General features: G+C 32.2%; 2 protein-coding genes across 2 annotated transcripts in view; both read right to left on the minus strand.

Annotated features, from left to right (window-relative positions):
- Positions 1–5,988: 5,988 nt before the first annotated feature.
- Positions 5,989–7,836, minus strand: LOC132736749 (dynein light chain 1, cytoplasmic). The gene is made up of 2 exons (XM_060723955.1): positions 7,696–7,836; positions 5,989–6,867 (listed from the first exon to the last, which is right to left on the minus strand). The coding sequence occupies exon 2, from the start codon at positions 6,860–6,862 to the stop codon at positions 6,593–6,595; it is 270 nt and encodes an 89-aa protein (XP_060579938.1). The 5' UTR covers positions 6,863–6,867; positions 7,696–7,836; the 3' UTR covers positions 5,989–6,592.
- Positions 7,837–15,803: 7,967 nt separating this feature from the next.
- The window catches only part of LOC132736747 (uncharacterized), a 49,338-nt gene continuing 38,951 nt past the window's right edge, over positions 15,804–26,190 (minus strand). Inside the window, exon 2 of the mRNA XM_060723953.1 lies at positions 15,804–16,844. Coding sequence (XP_060579936.1) covers positions 16,014–16,844 — 831 coding nt within the window. The 3' untranslated portion in view covers positions 15,804–16,013. The remainder of the gene's footprint in view (positions 16,845–26,190) is intronic.

Raw genomic sequence — 26,190 nt, forward strand, 5'->3', positions numbered from 1 at the left:
TGAAAAAAAAAAAACATGTAAAGATTTAGTATTGCATAACTTTTTTATTTGTTGTCGGGTTTTGAAAATTTAAAAACTACTAAACGTGGTGTCGGGAGAACAACTCAATATCATTAAAGATATATGGATTTTAATATTTCCTTGCTTAAAAACCTAAAAAAAACATTTGGAGACAGAACAGTCCTTGTAACTTTTTTAAAAAAATTGTTAAAATCAAAGTGTTCAATGTGACTTGGACGAATTTAAATTATAGTTTAAATACAGAATTTATTTTAGTTTGATTGTTTTGGAAGTTAAAAGCTGATTGAAACACTCTCAAATTCGTTTTTGGAATCAAACACATTGAGCGTGTTTTCGTTTTAAAGGAATCAACGCTTGTCGCTCACGGGGTTGAACCCACGCGGCCAGCAATTCGTATATTACGTAGTCAACAGTTACGTATACTATCCATGTGTAGAGTTTACAATTCATCAGATTTCATTGATATTCTTTTTTTTTACTTTCAAATCAAAATTGCGGCTTGATTAGTTAAAAGGCGCGTTATTTATATAAAAGAATTGTAAATTTAGAAAATTTTAATACATGTGTGCTAGGCCAAGAATCTACTGCACATTTTGACATAGGCAAAGAGGGAAAACAGAATATTCTTAAACTTTGTGTTACTAAAGAGAATCATATTTGACACAATTTTTGAAATGATTTATTTTTATTTTATTTATTAATTTATTTTGCAATCTTTTTTGCAATCTTTTTCAATATCATTTTCAAAAGCAGATAACTCAAAACAGTCGCAAGCAACGTGGTTTGATTTCAAATTCGTGTTTATTACTTTATTCTCTGATTACTTCATTGATAATGTCAGTATATGGTTGATTTCTGCTTTTGAAAAAAAAAGTAAAATAATTAAAGATTTTACTATCAGTGGCAATTATTTCAATAAGTAGGACCCTTATCCCAAATTTTGTTCGAATTATGATTTATTTTCTTTCATAATGTAAAGGTTGTTTTGTTGTTGTTGTTCGGTTTTTTAACTGTTTGATTGTTTATGTCTTTGTAAAAAAAAATGACACTGTATAGGAAACGTCAATTTAACGAAGATTGAAGGTTTCATTTTGTTCAGTTTTTATCTTACGTAACTGACAACTGTTTGAGACATAATGCGGCCTGTTAAAAGTGCGATTCCATTTAAATCCGTATAACTAATTAGATATGCTTTCAATCGCCATACCGTAATAACACTTAAGATTTTGCGAAGTTGGCACATTGGCTTCCGTAGATTTCACTATTTGAGCCGCGTCATGACAAAACCAACATAATGGGATTGGAACCAGCATGGATCCAGACCAGCCTGCGCATCCGCGCAGTTTGATCAGGATCCATGCTGTTCACTTATAAACCCTATAAGTAGAAGGTAGTCTAGTACTGGTGTAACTCTACAGGAACGATGGTTCCTATATGACTGAAATACTGTTGGGAAAAGGCGTAAAATGAAACAAACAAACCCTATAGCAAGTAGAGAAACTGATAGCGAACAGCGTGGATCCTGATCAGACTGTGCAAATGCGCAGGCTGGTCTGGATCCATGCTGGTCGCAAACCCATTATGTTGGTTTTGTCGTGACACGGCTCATTTATGTCCCAAATTTGAATGTTGCCTAAACATTTTAACATAAATGTTATTATACTGAATATCATATGATTAAGGTCAAGGACGAAAGTTGGATTTCCGTGTTGAAAATGCAAACCAATCCTTCTGAACTGATGCGTGAAACAGCGTATTTTAAGTTTTATTGATATATATGACATAAGTATATGTGCTGGGATTGACAAATATACATTTTATTTGCATTTTAAGGCGTTTGGTGATTCACACCCGAGTGCCTGTGGTTGGATATAGAACAGCGAGTGTATAAATCTATGTAAGGATCCGATATAAAACCAGTTTATAACTTAATCAGACATTTATGTTAAAATCTGTATTTGTTTAACCTTTAAACATTTCATGCATGCACTCTTAATATGTTATGACATACGTATACTATAGATCTCTATTATCTAATACATTAAATATTCCGTGATAAAAAATTTGTACAAAATTAAAGACATTACTCACATATCTAAAATCCTCAATTAGACACATATTAAACTGATATGATCATACAATTGTTTAACTGATAAAACATGTGGCCCATATGAAGGTTTTAAACTATTGCTAAAAGCATCTTCTGTTGATATGTTTTTTTTATTTTACCGACAAATCTCATTGAAAAATGGATGATACAATGAAAGTAACTTCTTCTTACAGCCTCATGTCACACAATTGGATCACATTTCCACTATATAATGTATATTTAGTAATGTTTTTAAAAAGATGTGCAAATCCCTCACCTGCCTCCCCTATTATAAGAACACTATATATGCCTCAGAAACGAACATTTTTTTTTCATCCGTACGAAATGGTTCAAACATGAGTTTGGATATAAAATTAAGGAATAAAAATACGTATTTTGAATAAGGTAAAATAATAGTTTAAGAGCATGCTAGATGCTTTTTACCTAAAGAAAGTAGAGCTGTTTCTGAAATTATATGTCGTATGTATCAAAATGTAAACAAAATAGTATACAAAATTGCTGTTAAGTGTACCAGTAATAAATTGCTGAAAGAAGCAAAAGATGAAACTAAATCAACACTGGTTGCAAAGTCGTGGGTAAAAACATCACACCGCTGTACCAACGTCAGTTATGGCAGAATTTGATAGTAAGTCTTAAAACATTTTCAAATTCAGCTTAATTTCAAGTTATAACAGACTTTTTCTTAATTTGTTTTAGGGACAAACTTTTGGACATACTCGGGTCAGTTACCAGAGTAAAGTTTCTTGCTCGAAGAATGAAAGGCTTGTCATAGAGGTTAAAACCCGAGCAGCAAGCAAGTCTTAGATAACTGTTTACGTGCATTTATTTTTATGTTTACAATATCAAATAATTAATGTTGCCGTGACATTTTGTCACCAACGCATAACCCTGCAATTGTTTCAGATTAAATAATATTGCTTTATAACTTTATATCATGACTATGTTATGACCATCTTAACCATTGACGCATTAAAAAGATGATATTCCGGAACAGTTCATGCGAGTTTTTTCCATTCTTATCTCGGGGTACGAACAAACTTACCATTAGACCAGCATCTTTGTGCACTGCAGTTCACAACATGTTGAGCTTATCACCAAGTTGTAACTGTACAACTGTTCGTTTGTACCCTTGGATTAGATTGGAAATCCCCATATTTGCCAATTCCAGAGTATCTCTGTTGTAATGAATCATATGGACACCGTATGTGACATTTTTATTGTTATAGTTAGGGCAAAGACGAAATAGATTATAAGAATCTACACCGGCTGCCGGTACAGACCGGAATATCTAGCTCGAGGGTAACTGTTTACAGCGGTAACGAGGCTCTGTAGGAGCACATTTGTCTCGAAGCACATTTGTCTCACGAAGTGTGACCGATTTGTTCGTAAACATTCATATTTGCGACAAATTGGAAATGAGACAGATGTGTTCGACACACAATAGAAAGGACACTCGAAGCACATTTGTCTCACATTTTTCCATAAAATTCTTAAAAGGTAATAATTATATCCATCTGTATGCCGGCTACCAGCTATTGTTCTGTGTTTTCTGTATTTATTATACCGTTTTTAGGTCACTTCCGGTCAGTCAAAAACTTTCTGCCTATTCATAGGAGTCATATATTAAATTAAATAATATCCTTGTTCTGCATGTCACAATGAAAATTTCTACAAGTGCAGCATCCAGAACCTTAACACAAATGCAGCAAGTGTATTCTTATTGTACGTTTATTTTCAATGCTTAAAGTTTAATATATGAGTTAAGGCACTAGGAACAAATATTCTTAACAAAAACACGTAAGTATCTACGGTGGCATAAAGGAGACATAAAATTGTCTTATTTATTACGTGCGCACACGATAGCTTTTTCTTACGTGGCCACGCGAAACTATTACGTGCCCACGCGGATATGTTTTCCTCATTTGGACTCTGACCGGGATCCTCGCATGTATAGTTCGACGCCCCGTGTATGTGTCGAACCTACAGCGGTTAGGGGCAAGTGGTTTTTTAAAATCACTCGGCCACGGAGGCCCGTAAATGATCTATGGAAAAAAATAAGAAAACCATTACACACGTTTTGTTTTCATCAGAAATATTTGTATAAAAAAATCGTCATTTTCCAAGAATTGCGGCTTTCAGATCCACCATTGAAAAAAGCACTTACAACAAGCATGAGTTCCTAAAAACAATCAGGGTAATGCCATAACTATGGAATATCGGGCCACTCAGAATCGGGCGAGACGAGACATTCGGATGAGACACGAAGCGAGGGCACGATATTGTAATACGAGATCTCGCAATGTCGAAGTATCCCGTACCACGAGATTTTAGAAATGAATATTTTTTTATTTTTTCGGGCATAATAAGCCTTTAAGTGATTTTATGTAGACTATAAAAGGAATACTACATAGCGGAACCAATATCTTGTCTCGCGCCGACGAACGAGATGCGAAGCGAGACGCGAGAATTCGGCGAGATGCGAAACGAGTCACGATATTGCATCATTCAGTATCAACCGATTACGGTGTTCCGTTTGGACATAAGTAACATTTTGTCTCCCTGAACAGCTGTGCACAATGGTGAAAATGAGATGGTACGATGATTAAAACACGATGGCACGATGGTGAAATCACGATGATGCGATGACACGGTAGAGAAAATAATATCGCGTTTTCATCATCATGCCATCGCAGTTTCATCATATCGTTCCATCGTAACATCGTCTTTCACCATAGTACCAACACGTTTTCATCATCGAGCCTTCGTTGTTTCACCATCGAACAATCGTCGTTTACGTTCGTACCATTGTGTTTTCACCATCGCACCATCGCGTTTTCACCAACGTGTTTGTCACCATTGTACCATCGTGAACGGTATTTAGTATGTTTCAGTCTACGCTTTCAGGTTAAGCCAATCAATTTCTTGAATTAGAGGTATTATAATTAATAGTTCACTTTAGTTTTCATAAGGAAAGCATAAGCAAACCTTTTGATGATTACACTTGACATGAGGTAAAACGGCGAACCTCGATTCTAAAAAAAAATTTCTGACGTGGGGAAATGTGTGAAAAATAATTCATAAAAATGACATGAGACAAATGTGCTTTCTTGTCCCTTAAAAACACATGAGACAAATGTGCTTTCTTGTCCCTTGAAAAACTTGATCGGAGCACATTTGTCACACAAATGAGTTTTTTTGGGAAGACATTTGAGGCCCGATTTGTCTCATGTGGGACAAATGCGACCGCATCGGTCTTACGTAAGACAAATGTGCTCCTACAAGGCTCTGCCGAGTTTCCGCTTAACAGTTACCCCGAGAGCTAGATATTCCCGTCTGTACCAACAGCCGGTGTTTGATTCTTTTTCTTGCATATTACATGTCAATTATTTTCGGAACAGAAATTATGAAAACTGATATTCTCATTACGCTCTTTTTTCTTACAGTAGCGTATGAACATACAACTTCATTCATAACGGAAAAATGACGTCATCATAAGGACGCGATTCATTCATAAAAGGCGCGCGTCAATGACGTCATTTAAAGCACGCGACTTGTCTTACATGGTGTAAACGGTAGATAATCCTGTCTGATATGCATGAAATTGTTGTCTTGTTCTGCTATACACTTAAGTTATTACAGGCAAACACAGGGACATCTAGGTAGAGCCACAATTTAGCCGAGATCAATATATAGCCCAGAAGGTAGACACTATAAGCTCTTTCATTGAATACGGAGTTATGCAGAGCTTAATAGGCCCTTTGTAATCGCTAAAACCTTTTATAAAATAATGGTAATCTTGGCCGTGCAAGTGAAATCAAATATTAATATGTTGGTGTAAAGTACAACAGAATTTCATGAACATTTTAACTTATTTTATCTGTAGTAACAGAACAGACAAGAAATGCATGTTCAGTTTTTAACATGATAATAACAACTTAACAGAGCTCAGCCATGCATAACAACTTGGCTAGCCCAAACATCTGCATGCTCCATAATGGAGTGAGACTGCAGTGTACACTGGAAAATGACTAGTAATTCCACGTCTTTCTTTTTATTTCTTAACAAAAATATTTCAATAAATAAATAATAATCACACAAAATGAGGCAGTGTCATTTGCTTTGTAGTTAGTTGTGTAAAATTTTTTTAGACCAAGTGTTATTACTTTGTTCCATTTTGGCAAGATCAGCAAATTCCAGAGAGTTTATTAGTTTTAACTAGTCTGTTTCATGTTTGATTTAAGTTCACAGTTATTCATGTTTCTCACAAGACTTAGATCGTCACAATTAAAAAAAATAATGCAAAGTAATAAAACAATGCTGCAGCTACTATCAGTTTCATCTTTGGTCCTAGTTCATAATAATTAAACAGTTCTCAAAAGACTTAGATTGTCACAATAATAAATGCTGCTGGAATGAAAATAATGCTGTAACTATAACAAAAGTTCTTGTCTTCCAACCACTTCAACCAGATTTGAAGAGAAGAATGGCAACCTGTCCAAGGTAGAAGTAAATAAAATGCTTCGTCTCGTGGGTGACGTAGCTACCGAAGTTTCGGCCAACGATGCAATGCCAGGTTGGGTTGTACTTTTTGTCGAATTCCTTCTTGATGTAGGCAGCAATGTCCTTTTCAATGTTGTATTTTTCGAGAGCCTGGGTAGCACAGTCCACAGCATCCTGCTGCATCTCCTCGGACATATCAGCATTCTTGATAACGGCCTTCCTGTCGGTCATTTTGGCTGAAAAATATAGATAAAATACATCATAAAAGAATGAACTTATAACAGCTGAGCTCCAAGTTGAACAAGATTTTATTTCTGAATTAAAATAAATATACAACAGTAAATTGAGAGACAGTTTCATGCTGAACTTTTCACATGTGATCAGCTTCAAATTAAATTTTCCGAGCTCTTTTCACAATATTGATTTTAACTTCAAGACACCGAATAACTACAGATAGGCTTAGCTATATTTAGCTCCATGGAATAACTGACATTTTCCTTATCTCATAATGTATTTTACCACAGTGATCAGGCAGTTACCATAGCAACAGTAAGTCAGTTACAGACAAATAGATTACCAAGCCAGAGAAAGAATAATTTAGTAACTTGTCTACTTGATAAAAAATTTACGCCTTATTATTTATAATTATAGTTAAATCGCATGTGAAATAATTATATAAAACATTGCAAACGTGAATCAAGTGAGAAGCAACCTTTTAGTTTAAATTAACTTAAGAAAAACTCTCATAAATTATTACAATTAGGGTGGCTCGATTCAATATTTCGCCTCCGCAATGCGAAGGTGTCCATAAACAGCATTCCATGCTAGAAATAACTGTGCGATCCAATATTAACTAACTACGTAATGTAAAAAAATTAGATAGATCTAGATAATTTTTTTTAAAGAAAAATCAAAGAACTTCGGATGTTTATGTCACGGCTCGTGACGAGCGCTTCTAGTTTACTGTTTGTCGGATACATGGTATCCGGATCTTTCACTTATGATTTAAGACAAAATAGCTAAATATAAAAGATAAATAAAACGATGAATAAATATAAACTTACCTTTTAATGTGTTTCTACCTAGACTCTTAAGATGAGAACGCCTGAAATTGGTCAAACCAAGTATTTTATGCCAATACACAATTCCACAGATAGCAACGGATAAACCGCATTAACGTTATTGGTCTGTATCGTGTTATTTCATTGGTCAGTGTATAACTTATATTTACATTTTTCTACCATTGCGCGCTTTTTTAACGGTGTCATATAAATTATCTAATCTGCAAAATAGTCCGTAGTTCTATTTATAACATTATCGCTACAAATGTTGACGATGTTTTACAAAAATGTTTACAGCATTATGTTTACCCATATGAAATAATAGATCTATATAATATATTTCGGCTCTACATTCCTATAAAAACTTATATGATATTCTTCAATTAAAGATAGTTCACATATGATGAAGATATAGGCACATGTATGTATATATACATGATGTATTCTGAGCTATTTCACGTGCATAATCAGATATATTTACGTGTAGATCTATATGTACACACATTTATAAAAAGTAGATAATATTATAATTATGATGAATTCGAACTGTATCGTTTCAGTTTTTGTCATGACTTTTTGTTTTATTGAGAAAACAAAACAAAGAAAAAAAAACGCATGCACTTGTAAGTTCTGGCCTACTGCTACGCTTTGCCACCAATGCATAGGTATCAGAGCGTTGGATTCGATTCCCAGACGGTGCAGGTCACTTTTGTTGTGATTGATCACGAAATCCTTTCCATGGTCATTCGCACAGCACCCGTACTGTGGCATGTACAGAAGTAATCAGTTCCCTGCAAAAGTGAAATCAACTGCAGTACGGGTAAAGCTTGACAGTCTGCCCAAGGAACGATGTGGTGGCTGAACTTTGATGTGGTAAATTCAATGTGGTTTACTTCCGTCACCCGGAGTAAAAACTACCATCAACAACAGTTTTACTGTTACACCATAACCACCACGTTTACTCGCTTAAAGCACCAAGCGATATACGCATGCAATTAAGGTCCTACCCCGTTCAGTTCGTCCCCGTGAGTTTAACTTGACGCTGTACTGTTATTCAATGGAACTTAATTTTTGTATTTTGATATTGAAATCCCTGAAATGTTAAATGAACTGTTTCAAATTCAAAGATGTCCGTTACACAAATTAAGTAAGTTAATGTTTACAAGTCTTTAAGCAAAGCACGCGGCATAAATTTAATTTTTAAATATTAATTGAAAATGCAGTGGTGAAGCGAGCCTTGAAATTTCTGAATAAATTAGTTATTATAGATGTATTACTTTTCAAAACTATAACAAACAAATGTTGAATGTTTTTTTTTATTACTGACAATAGAACGTATATTGGGGATGTTTGAATTTCTTTAAGTATAATTATTTTTATGATGAATTACTTCTACTTATTTTACAAAACAACAAGTAGGCTAAATCTACTGTTCTAAGTTTTGTTTGGGTGAAGACAAATAAACTATAAAAGTCCATACTCGTTCTTAACATAGATATTATAAATCTAGGGCTACAACATTCCGTTTATTCTTTCGATTCATTCAAATTCTAATCATGCTTTAAGATAAACCCCTTTAAAAACTTCGACATAAAAGCATTAACCGATTTTATACGTTTGTGTTAAAACAAACGTTATCTTTTCAATAATATTTTATCAAGTTATACTTTAACCTATAAAATAGATTCAATTGATTTGAAACTTAATGTGGACTCTCTTATCTATACTAAGTTAAACAGAATAAATAAATATTAAGGAATGAAACAATTATAAAGAGCGAAAAATAAATATATAAATAAAATAAAAAAGTGAGCAATGCAATGGAATACGTAGATAAGCAAGTGTGCGAACGATCGAATGAACCAATCGATTCACAAATAAAATAACCACATTTGCAATGTCTTTCTCCCGCCATTTAAGAAAATGAAGCACATGTTGTTGTTTTTTTGTTTTTGTTTTTTGTTTTTTGTTTTTTGTTGTTTTTGTTTTTGTAGATATTTTACCTATATCTTAAGTGGATCACTTGAGAGAGAAGTGTACACAATTCCGCATTGTATAAGAGTAAGATACAATAAAAAATGAGAACAAGATCAACAAGGCATGCATGCAGGCAACATTCACAGTACGCAGCCACCGACACAACATTGCCACATCAGCAAGGCACCACCAAAACGGACGAGGACACAAGGGCGGTGAAAGGAGAGGTGGGGCATGTAATAAGTGAAACGATAAGAACTGAAAGGGCCGATACACTGTCATACGTACGTCGGACCACAGTTTTAAATGTCTCACACGAAATACTATCGAACAAGGGTTTGAGCTCACGACCTCTAGGTTTATAATCTGCTAGTGTTGACCCTTAGCCTGCTGGGAGCAAGAGATTTTACTCATCCGACATGGGCAGACCAAGGTCAACTGAAAAATTCGTGCCGTTTAATCATGGCATGCACTGTTCGCTATTAACAGATTAAGTCAGAACATATTTTGAAAAATGCCCTTAAAATGGTGAATGGTTTAGTCCGTATTGAAAGATGCGCAAGTTCATTTAAGAAATTAAGCGTGATAAGGGCTAATTACCACGCGGTACCAGACAGGGTTATCGAATGTTGCCCTTTTTCTTAAATTTTTATGTTTCGCATTAATATTGTTTGAAAATCACATTGTATGATTATCTAAAATCTAACGTATCATATAAACACAGTATTGAATAATATTATTCGGGCTTAGTAGATTAAAATAAAAAAGATAGCGGAGTCTTTTGTAGAATATCTTTTATATTAAATCTTTCTATTGTAACATTATCAAGATATTAGTCCAAGCTTTTCTGTGTGACAAATGCTGCTTGAAATTTCATTATCCTGTACAAATATTTGATTGCAAATAAATGACTTAACGTCGTGAGATTGTATCTCTTTAAGGCCTTAGGTATAAAGACGTGACAAGATATTTTGGGTCAAAGCACCTCTTTTCTGTAGGCGACCATGTTTTTATTCAAAACCACAGTCAAGCGGGATAAAATAAGGGAAATATGCAGTATCCGTATCGACACACTGGTGCGTTTGGGAATCTATATCATCTATATATAGTCGCACATGTAAGCATATTCTAATTTGCAATGTGACGCAATAAACTCCATATTAACAGTAGATTAGAGGTATGCAAATATTTTTTTAATACATACTTGCTCGTGGCTTCCGTTTAAAATGGTTTAACAAAAAACAATAAAGTGACACTTGGTTTGCTTTCTCGGGCTTTCGTGCCCGGGTGATTTGGGTCGTTGCTTGCTCATGCCCGAGTGATTTGGGAAGTTGCTTGCCCATGCCCAAGTGATTTGGGTCGTTGCTTACTCGGGCGCTCGTGCCCGAATGATTTGGGTCGTTGCTGGCTTGGGCGCTCGTGCCCGATTGAATTGGGTCATTGCTTGCTCGGACCCTCGTGCCCAAGTGATTACTTGAATTCTCCAATAACTGATCTTAAGTTCAATGTAGAAAAGTGACTAAAACAGCGTCGAGAAAGAAGCACATTTGTAAACAAGGAGAAGCGGTAGTAAAAACAAAAAAAAAATAAAAAAAACAAAGAAAAAAGAACGAACAAACGCAAATGTGCATTTTGTTTTTGTTTTATATGAAATATTTTTTGATTTCATTCATCAAAAATATATGTTATTATTAGTCTCGACTGAATTTATGCGCAGCTAATTAGATACACTCCATCCACATTTAATATCGAGGATTAAAGATCTTTTTAGGTTGTAACAACACTTAATAGTATTATACTCTTAATTGTGTCAATTTTTGAGTCTGATGCTTAGCATTTACTTAAGGCTCTTATACTTCTACAGTTGAGTTCACACTAAACTTCCCACCCTTGTGCACTACTAGTGCACTAGACCATATGACCAGACAGGCCATTATAATGAGTGACACTTTAATGGTTTATTGGATAAATGTATAACTAGTGACAGGGGTCATTTATTGTTTAGCTTTTGTAAAAAAACTTTGGGGATATATATATTTATATTCATGAATATAAATATATAAATAAGTAATTTTTAAATTAGCAGTTTTAACATTTTAGGTGCCATTGTTTTGTAGCTTAATTTTTTTTAATGCAATTATCATATTTTTTATTAACCTGTATTTTACTAAAAGTAAATAAATAATACCCTTTAAAAAGCAAATATATAGAATTAATTTTGTTAAATTTAAATATTCTCTCCCTGTAATGTATAATTAAAGCGTTTAAGTGTTTTTAAAGCTAAAAGTTTGTTCAATACGTTACAATTTATTCAATATTTTATAACTTTTCTAGTGTAAAAATGTGAGAATCAATGTGATAATTAAAGCCCAATTAAATAAGTTTCTTACCAAATCAAGAAAAGATTTATATTAAAGATAATATATTATATATGCTCTCTAAATAATTGCAATATCACCTTTTTATTTACTGGCTGCGTAAATGATTTAAACTTAATTCTTGTTTATTGTGAGCTGAATTAAGTGTTTTGTATATAAAGTAGCCAGTTTTCTTTACATTCTTCAGTGATATACCTGTTTAGCACATTTCTTTAGCAATTTGCGGTAAAATACCTATTCGTCTGCAATTAAGACAGTATGTGCGGTATTATATTAATTGACAAGTGGCAAAAGAAATTGATGTCATTTTCATATAAGTATATAAAACATTACTTCTTTTTGGGAAACATAACTTGCATTTTATAAATCATAACTTAAATTTGGTTAATTCTGAGAATGAAAAAGATAACACGTTTATCACCATATCTGAAAGAGAGGATTATTAAGTTACATACTAAGGGTGTCAATCAGACTGAAATTGTTAAAATTATTCATAGAGAGGACAATGTTAATGTCAGCAGAAAAACAGTAAATATGTGGGTAAATTATTACAAAAAATATGGATCTGTCTGTAAGCCAAAGAAAATGGTGAAACAAAAAAAGTTGAATGATGACCACATTGATTATATTGAACTGTGTTTGAAAGAAAATTCTGAACTAACCTCTTTTGAACTGTGCAATAAATTAAGAACAGTTTTCGCTATTAAAGTAAGTGTTAGCACTGTAAGACGAACAAGAAAAATGATGGGATGGGTAAGCAAAACTACTCAGTATTGTCAGACTGTTCGCGGTGCTAACATCCCTAAGAGATTTAATTATGCTCTGAACTGTATAAAAACAAACGAAAATTTTGACGATGTAGTCTTTACTGATGAATCAACAATCAAAATACAGTCATCAACCAGGAGAACTCTGTATAAGGTTGGTGAAAGGAAACCACTGCTTGGCAAACCCAAACATCCTTTTGGGCTTCATGTCTGGGCTGGAATTTCACGTAGAGGGGCCACTGAAATTCACGTGTTTAGTGGACGCATGAATTCAGACTATTATCAGGGAATATTGAAAGATCGTTTGATTCCATTTGGTGAGAAACATTATCCAGAAGGGTTTCGTTTAATGCAGGACAATGATCCAAAGCATGTCAGCCTATCAACCAAACAGTTTATGAAGGACAACAACATCAATCATTGGGTCACACCTCCAGAGTCTCCTGATATGAATCCAATAGAAAACCTATGGGCAGAATTGAAACACTACCTTAGAAAGACGAAAAAAACAAAAAACAAACAGGAACTTATACAGGGCATCTTAGAGTATTGGAAAACAGTAAACTCTGAAAAATGTAACAAATATATCGACCATCTGTATAAAGTGATACCCGAAGTTATTCGCCAACAAGGACAAGCAAGTGGATATTGAAATTATTGAACTTGTGTAAAAGAAAATGGATGCACTTCTGTTCATTTACTTTACTTTTTGCAATTTCTTATGTTCAATATTGAAAGAAAGAGAATAAATACATTCTAAAACAATCAATATACAGGGATAATGTAGTATTCATAAATGAAATGTTTTTGCATACTTTTTTAAGATATAAATATAAATAATTATATTTTACATGAAATAAGTAAATAAATTTAAAAAAAAACTTTATTCACGATTTCTTAATTCTTAATGATATAATGTTTAAAGGGAATATTTTATAGAAGAGGAAAGTGTCATGTCATGATTTGTTTCCCCCCTGTGTATTGTTGGTATTTATATGAGAGTGGTTGTTTTCATTATACCGGTCTCCTGCTGATAAGAGAGCCTCGGGGTAAATAACAAAATGCAATATACATGTTAGACATAGATAAATGACCATTAATTTTTTGTATCATTAAATATTTTTTTTTATCATATTTCATAAATAAATATTTTTTTAATTTATTTTTATTATATATACTGTATATAATAAAAATTAATTTAAAAAGTATTTGAAAATACATACAAAGAATATTAAAGTGTCAAAAGTTATGCTTTGTATTGGTGGTTTTTATTTGTTTGGGTCGTCAGACCAAACAAATAATGGTAGCGAAATTTCAGAGTCTAATGTTCTTAATTGCAAACGCCGAAAGTAGTCCACTTTTTTGAAGCGGTTACTTCCCTTTTGTATGTACACTAAAGCCGAAAAATTCAGGGGAGATCACTGCGTAAAGATGGTCAAAGACAGGCGCATCAATTTTCAAGCAAAGTAATTCCCGAATGGTCGAAGATTTCTAATATTGTTTTCTGGTATTTTCTGATCGAAAATAACTAAATACAAAGCGGACATTCAATCTCTGACACAGAAGTTTATGACAAAACCTAACAACAAGTAGTTCTCAAAACAGCTTAAAACTAGCGATTTAAAAGAAAGAAATATTTTATTATGTTACAAGTATCCAACAAATTACAACGCATTTAAAGTTAAACAATAGCGTTGGCTTATAGAATTGTCAATAAATGCACAATCACAAATTACGCGGATGAATATGATTTTATCAATGAAAATACTATTTTTAGCCATGTAGATTACCGAATACTACACAAACCGAGTAGTGGAATATATAGATTCTACATGTCGGACTGTTTGGGCGAGAGGATTTTCGCTAAAATATTTACTTCAATTTTAAACAACAGGTTTACCCTGAACAAAATACCTCGAAATTAATAAGGATTACCAGGTACGTATATTAACGTACCTGGGATTACAAACCTGAATGCAATGGAAGTTCTAAATTTAGAATGACTTGATATTATTCAGACATTCTGTGTATAACTTCTCCGTGGTACAGTGGTAACGCGCTCGCTTAGTGAGTGAGAGGTCTCGAGTTCGAATCCCAGTCGAGGAAATTTTTTTTTTGTTAAATTCTTTTTTTAATTGTTTTTGTTAAGGAAGTAGCCATGATTTACAAGGATAAAGTGTGGCTGTCGTAAAAAAAGTACATAAATGATTTTTTGATGCAACTCTAGTTATGCAGAATTCCGTATGTGCCTTACAAAATGAATTATAATACATAAAAATAAACTTATACAGGAAAATGCATACAGATATACAGTACGATTTAGATTGCAAAGATCAGAAAATACCAAAGAACTTGAAGCCCTTTGATTCTTTATAAATATACATGCTTATAGTAAGCTTCAGGATTATTTACATCTGTGTTAAACAACAGTTAAAAGTCGTTACAGGCCCTAATTTAGAATAATATGGTTTTCTTCAGGCCGTTCACATATAAATTTAACCGTGGCTGAAGGGTTTTCGGGCTCGCTTAGGAAGCGAGAGGTCTGGAGTTCAAATCCCAGTAAAGGTAACTCATTTTTTAAAATTGTTAAAGTCAAATAAACATTGGATTGAATATCAGTGTTGCAATTAGTCTTATAGCCAATTTACTACAATTAAAACGCTGGAAAGCATTGGTGGCACTAAACATATAATCTCACAACCTGCACCTTTCTTACATTCTGAGACCCAAACAAATTCAGCGCCTTCTGTGCTTTGATTATAGTATCCTACTGATAAGAAAGCCCCCAGGGTAAATAACATAGGCAGATAATAAGTAGGCAATATTTATTGGGTATTCTTGGATGTTGGTGTAATAAATTTATTTACAAGTAGTACCAAAAAAAAAAAATAATAAAAAAAACACACACACAAAACATCTAAAATTTATTTGTGCATTTCATTCAAAAATTAAAATAAATCAAATTGCATATGTTACAGTGTATATAAAAAAAAACACAACAAAAACATGTCACTGTTGTCTCAAAAAATGGAAATTGACAGTTATAAATTCTTTGTTAAAAGTCAACAGTTTTAATATTTTGCCACACAGGCTATTTATCCACACTTATCACTTCTTAATCTACATTTCATCTGAGCCATACAGTATGTCTACAGCATCACATAGCTTTTGATCTGAGAAATGTCATATTTCTTATCAATTACAGAAAAAAATACAAGTTTGCCTTGTCCATTGTTTTCACACATTCAGACCAACACTTTTTTTCTTCAGATGCAAGGCATGGGAAGTACTTAAAGACTTCAGTTCTGATTTTGGTAATTTTAGCTGGGTTGATCTTTGCCTTATTTGTATCATTGGTCACTTTCCCATTAATGTTCTTATTAAACAGTTCATCAATCATAAGAGCAGAGTGCATCAGATTTTTAGCAAATAAAGTTCTTTGATTCAGGCTTTCACATTTAACACTCTCAATTAAACTTCCATCAAACGTTGGGTTGTATAGCACAGACCTTTTACTGGCACACTCTTTTACACTTTCTGAATCTCTTCCTATTACCTCAGCAGGTGTTAGCTTCCAAAATCCAATGTCTGTAATCTCGCATTTGCTTTTTGTTGATAGTGGTGTAGAAGGCCTTGATACATGAGTATTTCGTCTAGGTGTGACTGGTGCTTCATCACAGAATGTAAAAACATCACTTACTGGTTCATTAGGATTGAGTTTATCTTCCAGTGAGTCTATCCTAGCGTTCAGGCGTTGTTCCATACCAGCAATATCGATCTTCTTTTCCAAGTCTTCAATTTTCTTTAATAACATCTCAAATAATTCTTGTCTACAATCTGGCTCTGTCTGTGTTGTGTTGTTCACCATTTCTGTTACACTTGTTTGTGTGTGTCGGACACAGACATTTTTCTCTGAGAGTGATACGATTTCAGTTATGCTTGGGTCAATATCGTATGTAGCATCTGGAACGTGAGTTGTCACAGGACCCTCATCAGCTGAACCAGAAGTAACAGTTTCACAAGCAGGTTTCTGAAAGAAGATTTCAGCAATTTAATAATCTGTTAATATCCTATTGATGCTTTTTTATATAAATTATCCCTTGTTATATCAATATAACAATAATGTTCCAATTGAATTTTACGTTTATTTTTTATTAATATTTGCATATTATGCGATACACTTGATTTTATATACCTTTATTGAATAATGACCATACAATATAGTAAATCTGATATAACTTCATAATCGCTTACAAATGTAAGCATGATGATAATTGTGTGATTATCTGGCATACAAATGTAATAACATTTTCTTATTTACTTCAATTTAAGCAGATTAAGACAATGTTCTAACATGTATATTTAAATAAATTTGAAGAAAAATAATGTACTACTTATATTTGAAGAAATGCTATAAAGTTGTTTCTTCTGCCACACCAATGTAACATAATTTTTTTTCAGTACAACATTTCATTATTAAAGTTTTATTAAAAAGTCGTTGAAACCTGATAAGTCGTTTAGTTTTGATCAAAGTGGGGACATTTTGTAACAATTTGTTGAATGTAAGTAAAACTTTTGATCGTGTTTTCGTAGGAAGACTCCGAAATGTTTCATAAAAAATGGATGATTTTTTCAACGGGATTAGAAATTTAAAATTTATGTTATACCCCTACCTAACTTTTGAAATTTGCAGAAGGGAAATAACTCAGGTAAGATTATTTTTCACGAATTAATAAGTTGTTTCTCTTAGATAATATGCATTATTACCGCATAGTCTTTCATTATTATTAATTATATTAGGATATCAGATCTTCTGTCATTCCAACTTGTATATACAGCCTAGTAATGTATTAAATAGATTATTCTAGCACGGGTCCTCCTACGTACACGAACTTATCTAGAATATCAGCGGCGATTGCTCTATATTTGTGTCAGATGTCTATAAAACTTTTAAAAGTGCTATATATAACACATTAATTATGTTTGTTTGTTCGTTTGTTTTTTTACGTCACATCGACACAGTATATGTCATATCGCGACGTTCCAGGAAGACCTCAGGTGCCCTTCCGTGCATTATTTCAGGCACGAACGGGTACCTGATCAGTAGAACCACCGACGTTCCGTAAGCTAGCTGGATAGCTTCCTTACATGAAAGAATCCAAAGTTTTTTATTTCATTCATCAAAAATTTCTTCTGCTACATCAGCGTAACTTTTTTTTCAGTGGATATATACACTCCATCCACATTTAATATCGAGGATTAAAGATCCTTTTAGGTTGTAACAACACTTAATAGTATTATAATAGTGTTGACATTTGACACTGACAAAATTTGAACATTCAAGTTTTATTAAAAAGTCGTTGGAATCTGATTAGTTAAAAATGGGCTCATTTTGGGGACATGTGTTGAATTTAAGTAAAACTTTTGATCGTATTTTCACGGGAAGACTCAGAAACGTTTGATAAAAAAATGGATAATTTTTCAACGGTGTTATATACAGTATAACTTTATGTTATACAACGGCCTAAAATCCCTTCATAAATAGTTAGATAACTGTAAAATATGCATAGAATTTTACTAAAGGGAAATAACTCAGGTAAGATTGTCTTTTTACGATCAATTAGTTGTTTCCCTTAGATAAGCTCCACAAGAGCAGATCGTTATTGTCAATATTTGATACACGATGTCTTGGTGATTATTTTTACGTTTCTTTTAAATGTTACAAATATAGACATGAACGACAACAATATTTATTATACTGGTACAACAGCAGATTTGAATACGTAGATTTTTTAAATTTAACGCAGTGTTCTGATGATGATGATAAAATAAGATCAGCTGCACTTTTTGGTGCATGCCATTATGAAACATGAAATGTATAATATTATGACACAACCTTAAACGTATGATATTACATTGTATACGTTTTTTAAGCCGGAGGCATTTATGTACAAATTAAATTTGACTTAAAACTTCTATGTACAATCTATTCATCCAAGGACGGGTTCTCCTACCTACAGGAACAGAATATCAACCTATCAAAAGACTATCGAATTACTATATTTGTGTCAGATATTTATAACACCGTTAAAAGTGTTCTCAATTTGCTACGTAACACATAAATTATGAATGCGTGCGTTAGAAACAGAGTTAAACATACAGGTTTGCACGATTTCATATTTGGAAACAGAACGAATTCCTCCGTGACGAACTTTTTTACATTATTGATGCCGAAGTACGCAAAGCAATGATTTAACAGCACATTTGGTCATTTGTCCCTCTACCCCCTACCCCAACCCCAATTTCATCACGCAAATAGACGTCATCTCACCAGGGATGTTCCGTAAGTTCGTGGAATGTTGTAATAAAATCCTACTTTAGAAAATAATTTAGTTTCAAATGGTCATAGCATGAAAACAACATGCATATGCCACAAAGTTCTTAATAGTGTACATATCATTAATACTCAAGGTATTTAAACTGGTTAGTTATTTATACTTTTATAATAACATGATAATATTCCACAAATCTTTCGAACAGCCCTCGTATTGAGAAAAAATGACACATTCTATAGGTGTCGTGTACCATCCGCTCACCGCTCCACAAACTTTTGTGTCTTTTCTTCGCGCTTGGCGAAGCATGATAGTCATAAGATTCTGTACTGCACTAAAGTAAAACTAAGGAAAAATCAACATTATAATTAACCATGAAAAATGGTGATTTTGTTTCTGACCTTCTGCATTTTCGACCACCACAAAACGAAATGAAAGAAGAAAACTTGAAAACACGACAACCGTTTGTCTTTTCGCCCCGAAAACAAGCTCATTCGACATATATGTACCAACCTGTCACTGTACAAATGTTTCTATGGTTTTAGCTTTATGAAACGGCCCCTGGAACCGAGAGGACATAAACCTTTACCACCAGTAAAGAGTCATGCCGGCCTGAACTTCCGTGCAGCCTACATCAATATAAGTTCATTTTTTGTATTTTGTAACTGACATCCCTTAAAATTCAAATGGATTGTTCCAAATTCTATAAGCAGGACAAATCCATTACAGAAATTCAGCAGGTTAAGAGTGACCACAAATGTCAGTGCATTGAGAGAGTTGCAAGTTTTATGTTCTGTCGGCATGCGAACTCGCCCAATTTTCTGACAACCGATGTCTTGTTAATGGAGTCACTGCTGAGATTGACCATGATAAAATGTTGTTTGATGATTCTTTAACCATAGTTGTGTATAGTTCATCTTAAATGCCACACAACGGAGGAAGAAATTATAGCCAAAGAATTAACTAACTTGAAGTGAATATTTGTCCATTTTCAGTACATGTATATCAAACGAAAGTGCTTCCTGCTCTGTGATCCAATAGTAGACTTTATGATAAAAGCGACATACTGTTTAATATTTGTAGACGGTAATAAAATGGTTTGCTAAGAATTTACAATATTGAAAGAGCTGTAAGTCGCCATATGCCGCAAGCTTATATTGCATATCAAACAGCCGTCGTATAACTTTTATGATTTTCGCTTTAATTGGCGTTTTGTCATCTAAAGTTAATTGCTTTCTCCTCAATGACGTTTAATGAAAGGAGTCCTTTCCGCGAACTTTCGATACATTTGTTCACACATTAATTACCGAACATGCGTCTTTGTGCTTGCTGTTGTTTTTTATCTATATTTACACGCTGTTTGTGAAAATTTGTAACATCTTGCTATATTACTATATGTACATCGTTAGAATCGCTAAATTGTCATTTTATAGATTTAAGAAAATTAATCAAATAGACCAACTTGAAATATTTTCTCTTCTTTTGTATCTATTTTTTGCGCACAGCAAGTTGATATGTTAATTTTCTGAACGTTTTTAAATAAGCAGTGTTTTATGCAGGAAATGGAGTATATTAGGTATATTATGTTTTAATATTTTGAGAAATTGTACGAATCTTTTTTCTCGAATCTCTCTTCTCGAACAAATCCAACCAAGCAGTGAAATTAAGAGTTAAATAATATTGCACGAGAACTACTTTCTGAATGTTATTTTAAAAAGAAACTCCTTGCACTTGATGGAAAAATTCACGGAAGCCGACAAACAGAAAGTTTCACTACTTTTTAGAGGTATCGTAAATAGATTTACTTATTACACAACACCTTTTTATGTTAACGAATAATCTCAACTTCTGTACAGTAAGTTTGACTTTAGGAAAAAAGTTTGTTAAAAAAGATTCCACCAAGGTGTTTTGAAATGATGAGACTGGGGATATATATGAAGATGAAGATTATAATATTGGTAAATACACATTTGTGAATAATAGAGGGTGTAGTGTTGTTGACTATTTATTGTGTAAAAATAGTTTATGTGAGAAAATTGGTACATTTGATATTGATTGTCCTAATATTGTGTCTGATCACTGTCTTATAAACTGTTTCTTTTGTGTTCAATAAATCTACTGATTATGTTGACAATATATATGATTATAATGATTTAAATCAGAATTATGATAGTGTTGATTTTTACCTATGTATGGAAAGAAAATTTGAAAGATCAGTATATTGAGTTATTATCAACAGTATGAAAATATTGAGATCTTGATAATTTAGAAAATAATATATTATTAAGCTCTACAAAGGGCGACATTGATAATTGTTTGCAAAATTTAGAAAACATGTTTAATAATATTGCTTCTCCATTTATCAAAAGGGTTTCAGCCACTGGCTCTAAGTGTGTAACAAATGATGTAAATCAACCATGGTTTAATAGCGAGTGTTTTGAAAAGCAGCAAATATTTTATAAATGCTTAAACAAATATCGTGATTGCCAGAATGATTTTAATAGAGTGAACATGGTAAAAGCCAGGTCTGAGTATAAAACTGTATTACGTAAATGTAGATATAATTTTGATAAAGAAAAAACAAATAAACTGTTAACTGTAAGATATAATAATGCACGTCTGTATTGAAAATGTTAAAAGAAGCTTCTGGTGTAAATCATTCTAATATACCGTTATCTACATTTGCCCAATATTTTAAAGCCGTAAATAGTCCAGATGATAGATTTTTTTCACCTGACGAAGATATTTTAGAGTTTGGAGAGCGCTATGAAATAATGAATTTAAAATAATGTTTAATTAATTAAATACCAACATCACTACTAATGTCAATAGTTGAGCTTGAAAGGAGCTCAAGAATAATTGGTCTAGCGGGCCTGATTTATTGTTGAATAATTGTTTGTACAAGGTAAAGATATTTTATTACCTGTTATGCATTCGTTACTTAATAAAATATATGATATTCGTTATTTTCCGGTTAGGTGGTCAGAAGGTTATGTAATACCTTTACATAAAAAAGGGAGCATTAATAATGTTGAGAATTATCGTGGTATTACACTTTTAAGCTGTTTAGGTAAACTTTTCACTCGTATTATTAATAATAGATTAAAGTTTTGGGCAGAAAATTACAATGTTTATATAGAAGCACAAGCAGGGTTTAGATCAAAGATGAGTACAGTAGATAATATATATGTATTAAATGGATTATTGTCACACTTTTTAAATCAAGGAAAACAACTTTATACTTTATTTGTTGATTTTAGTAAAGCATTTGACTATATTGTTAGAGATAATCTGTGGGTACAAATTGATACAACTAGGTTTACGAGGAAAGATTTTTGATATAGTAAAATCCATTATGATTCTGTAAAATCAAGAGTTAAGCATTGTAACATGTTAAGTGAGGAATACTCATATTTACTAGGAGTAAGACAAGGAGAATGTCTATCTCCTTTCTTATTTTCTATGTTCATAAATGACCTTGAAGATGTTTTTATACATGGTAATATGACTGGCTTAGATGTAAACATGTTTAAAATATTTTATTATTATACGCAGACGATATTGTTATATTCGCAAATTCACCTGAAGAACTCCAAAAAAGTATTGATTTTATTATACAATTATTGTGAGCTGTGGAAAATGAAGGTTAATGTCTCTAAAACAAAAATAATGATTTTAAGAAAGGTGGAACATTACCACGAAATTTAGAATTTTTATACAATGAACAGTCTATTCAGATTGTGAACAATTTTTGTTATTTAGGTGTTGTTTTTACAAGTGGAGGTTCATTAAGTACCGCCCACAATACTATAGCAGGTCAAGCGCAAAAAGCAGTATTTAAGCTGAATAAATATTTAAATAAATTTACCTATTTACAACCAAAACATAAATTAGAATTATTTGATAAACTCGTATCTCCGATTTTAAATTATTGCAGCGAAGTGTGTGGTTTTGTCAATGATTTATCAATTGAAAGGGTGCATTTACAATTTTGTAAAAAACTTTTAGGTGTTAAAAAGACTACACAAAATGACTTTATTTATGGGGAATTAGGTCGGGTATCCTTTAAAACTGTGCATTTTTTTAAATATTATTAAATATTGGTTAAAAATATTACATTTAGGAAGAAACAAGTATGTCTTCATTATTTACTCTTTGTTAAAAGATGATTTTGAACAGTATGAAAATAGGCGAAATTGGTGTTCCATGTTAAAAGATTTGTTATGTTCACTAGGTTTTGTTGACGCATGGTTATATCAAGGTGTAGGTGATGATAAGATATTTTTGTCCTTAGTTAAACAAAGATTAAATGACCAATTTATTCAGAACTGGAACTCAAGATTATCAAATTCTAGTAGAGCTTTGTTTTATAGAAATATTTCTTTCTTTAGGTACCAACCATATCTTGATTGTTTTACTGCAAATAAATTTGTTCAGTCATTAACACGTCTGAGAGTGTCCTCTCATAGACTACAAGTAGAAGCTGGTAGGTGGGTTAAACCAACCAGAATACCCTTAAACGATAGAAAATGTTCATTATGCAATACTCTTGAAGACGAATACCATTTCGTTATTGAATGCTCATTATATACAGAATTAAGAAACTCTTATATTCACAAGAAGTTTTGGAACAGACCAAATATGTATAAATTTATAGAATTATTAAATTCAGAAAATAAAAAAGTGATAAGAAACCTAGGAATATTTGTTGAAAAAGCTTTTAAACTAAGAAATTCTATCATTTAATTATTTGTTAAAGTTATAATTATTTTTTGTTAATACCGTTAGTTGAAACAATCTCATGTAGTCATTAATATAATTTAGCGTCTAAGTATACTGTTAAGTACAATGTCTTTTTTCTATAAACTGTGCATACTATATTAATTTAAGTGATATATATGCTTTCAAAAGATGAATATATTCTAGGGTTACTTTTGATACTTTATAAATTCTCTTTTGTCTCTATGGCGAAAGAGCTATGACACATGAATAATGTTAATAATACATTGTGTAGTATGCATATTTATTTCATTGGATGCGATGTGCTCATTTTGTTGAAATATCTCATCTTAAATAAACGTATATATGTAAAACGAACATATAAATGAAAATAAGTCATGTTGAATATGATTGTTAATTTATAACATATTATCAGTCTTTGCAGTTTCTTTTCGGTAAGGCCGATATATTTATGTTATAACCATTACAAATGAATTAAATATGCATCAATTATATTCTATGTTTCTTGTCTTAGAGTGTGGCAAGAATCGTGGATATATTCAGTACATGTATGTATATAACCTATTATTTGATGAATGTATATAATTTCACATAGGTTTAAAACTTTAAAGATTCATCAAAATAGATATGTTTTGGATTACATTTATATAAAATGATACTATACATATACATGTATATGTAAGTTAAACACAACATTAATGTATTTATACTTGAAGAGTTTGTCGTTATGATCTTCTCCGATATTATCATCATGCTATGTTATGTATTTCATATGTATATGCACTGTTCGTTGTCTAGTATTATGCTGTTAACATGTCATCGTGGGCTTTTAAGCCTAATATGATTGAAATAAAACTGTCTATCTATCTATATTCCAGTTGTATGCTTTATGATTTGGTGTTGTTCTAGACCAATAACTTTAGCGCAAAATTTCAAATCATTTGGTCACTCCGTTTTAAATATTTTACAAACGCATGCTAGGGTCACATACAGATGGATTCGAAAACTACAAAATAAAATATTTCTATTTATTTATTTTTATTTATTTATTTATTTATTTATTTATTTATTTATTTATTTATTTATTTATTTATTTATTTATTTATTTATTTATTTATTTATTTATTTATTTATTTAATAAATGCGTATGATTTGAAGTATGATAATAGAAACATTTTTGGGAGAAAAATAATTTCGGGTCACATACCGCGTTTTCGAGTTATCTACAGTTGAATTTGATTTTTTTTTTGTTACTACAGGTTTATACAAAGGCAGTTAACTCATGCATTTGATAAGTCTTACAAACCTCATTTTCAATTATTGATTTTTGTTTTTCATTTTATCTTTGATCATAAAACAAGATTTCATGGAACTCTATTAACTATTTTGTGTTCCCTTTATTCAGTTTACGTATGTGGTCTGAAATTATGAAAAAAGTCATTTTAATGAAATCTATGGCCCTGTATTCAACTGAAAGCTGTGCCCCTGTATATTAATGAAAGATATGCCCCTGTATTTTAATAAAAAGCTATGTCCCTGCATTTTTACAGAAAAAGGTGTGAAGATTTTTTCTAAAAAGTTCATTCTTTAGGGTTTGTTACTCTAACTTACTTATATATACGAGAATTTATCTGCTTTGTCCTATATCCGTAAATAGTTGCTATCTTAGAAGAACGCCAAATAGACCTTACGTAATTAGCAGAAAGAGCACTGTTATATCATAATTTGAAATAAAACACAATTAAAGCTGGTGTAAAGTCTGTTCCAGACAAAGTGAAATCCGTCAAACAGTTACATTCGGAAATCAATATAAGTTCAAGCAACCTAACAAGTTCAAATAGCAATACAATGTACAAAGTTCTTAGTTATTGTTTTTTTCCTCGTTACGTAAATTTACATACTCGTATGTTTAACATGCGATACAAGTTAAGGTTTTATTCAAGTTAAGGTTTTATACGTTTGTTTTGTAAAAGAAAAACAATTTTTATTTATATTGTAGTTAAAACTTTTAACAACTCATTTACTTAATACCGTATAATGGATGAATTTATATACATGAAGTCTTTGAATGTATCCGAAATTAAAATGTACAAAATTGCGATTTGATCTCTTGATCTTTTACTTACCCACGCAAAAATGTTTTTTTTTAGTTCAAATCTCTGCCCATACATGCGTATTAATTAACATCTTTATAGAACAGAACACGAACCTTAGTGGAGTCCCTTAAAATAGAGAAAAAAACAGAATCCCTTAAGAAAGACCAACACGGCAAAATTGGAATTGTTGCAGCCTCGGTTTGATTGA

Source organism: Ruditapes philippinarum, unplaced genomic scaffold, assembly GCF_026571515.1.
Source record: "Ruditapes philippinarum isolate M1 unplaced genomic scaffold, ASM2657151v2 ctg2003_1_1_1_1, whole genome shotgun sequence".
NCBI lineage: Eukaryota > Metazoa > Mollusca > Bivalvia > Venerida > Veneridae > Ruditapes > Ruditapes philippinarum.

Coding starts and splice junctions, on each gene's coding strand:
- LOC132736749 (XM_060723955.1), bottom strand. CDS start 6,862: ATGACCGACAGGAAGGCCGTTATCAAGAATGCTGATATGTCCGAGGAG.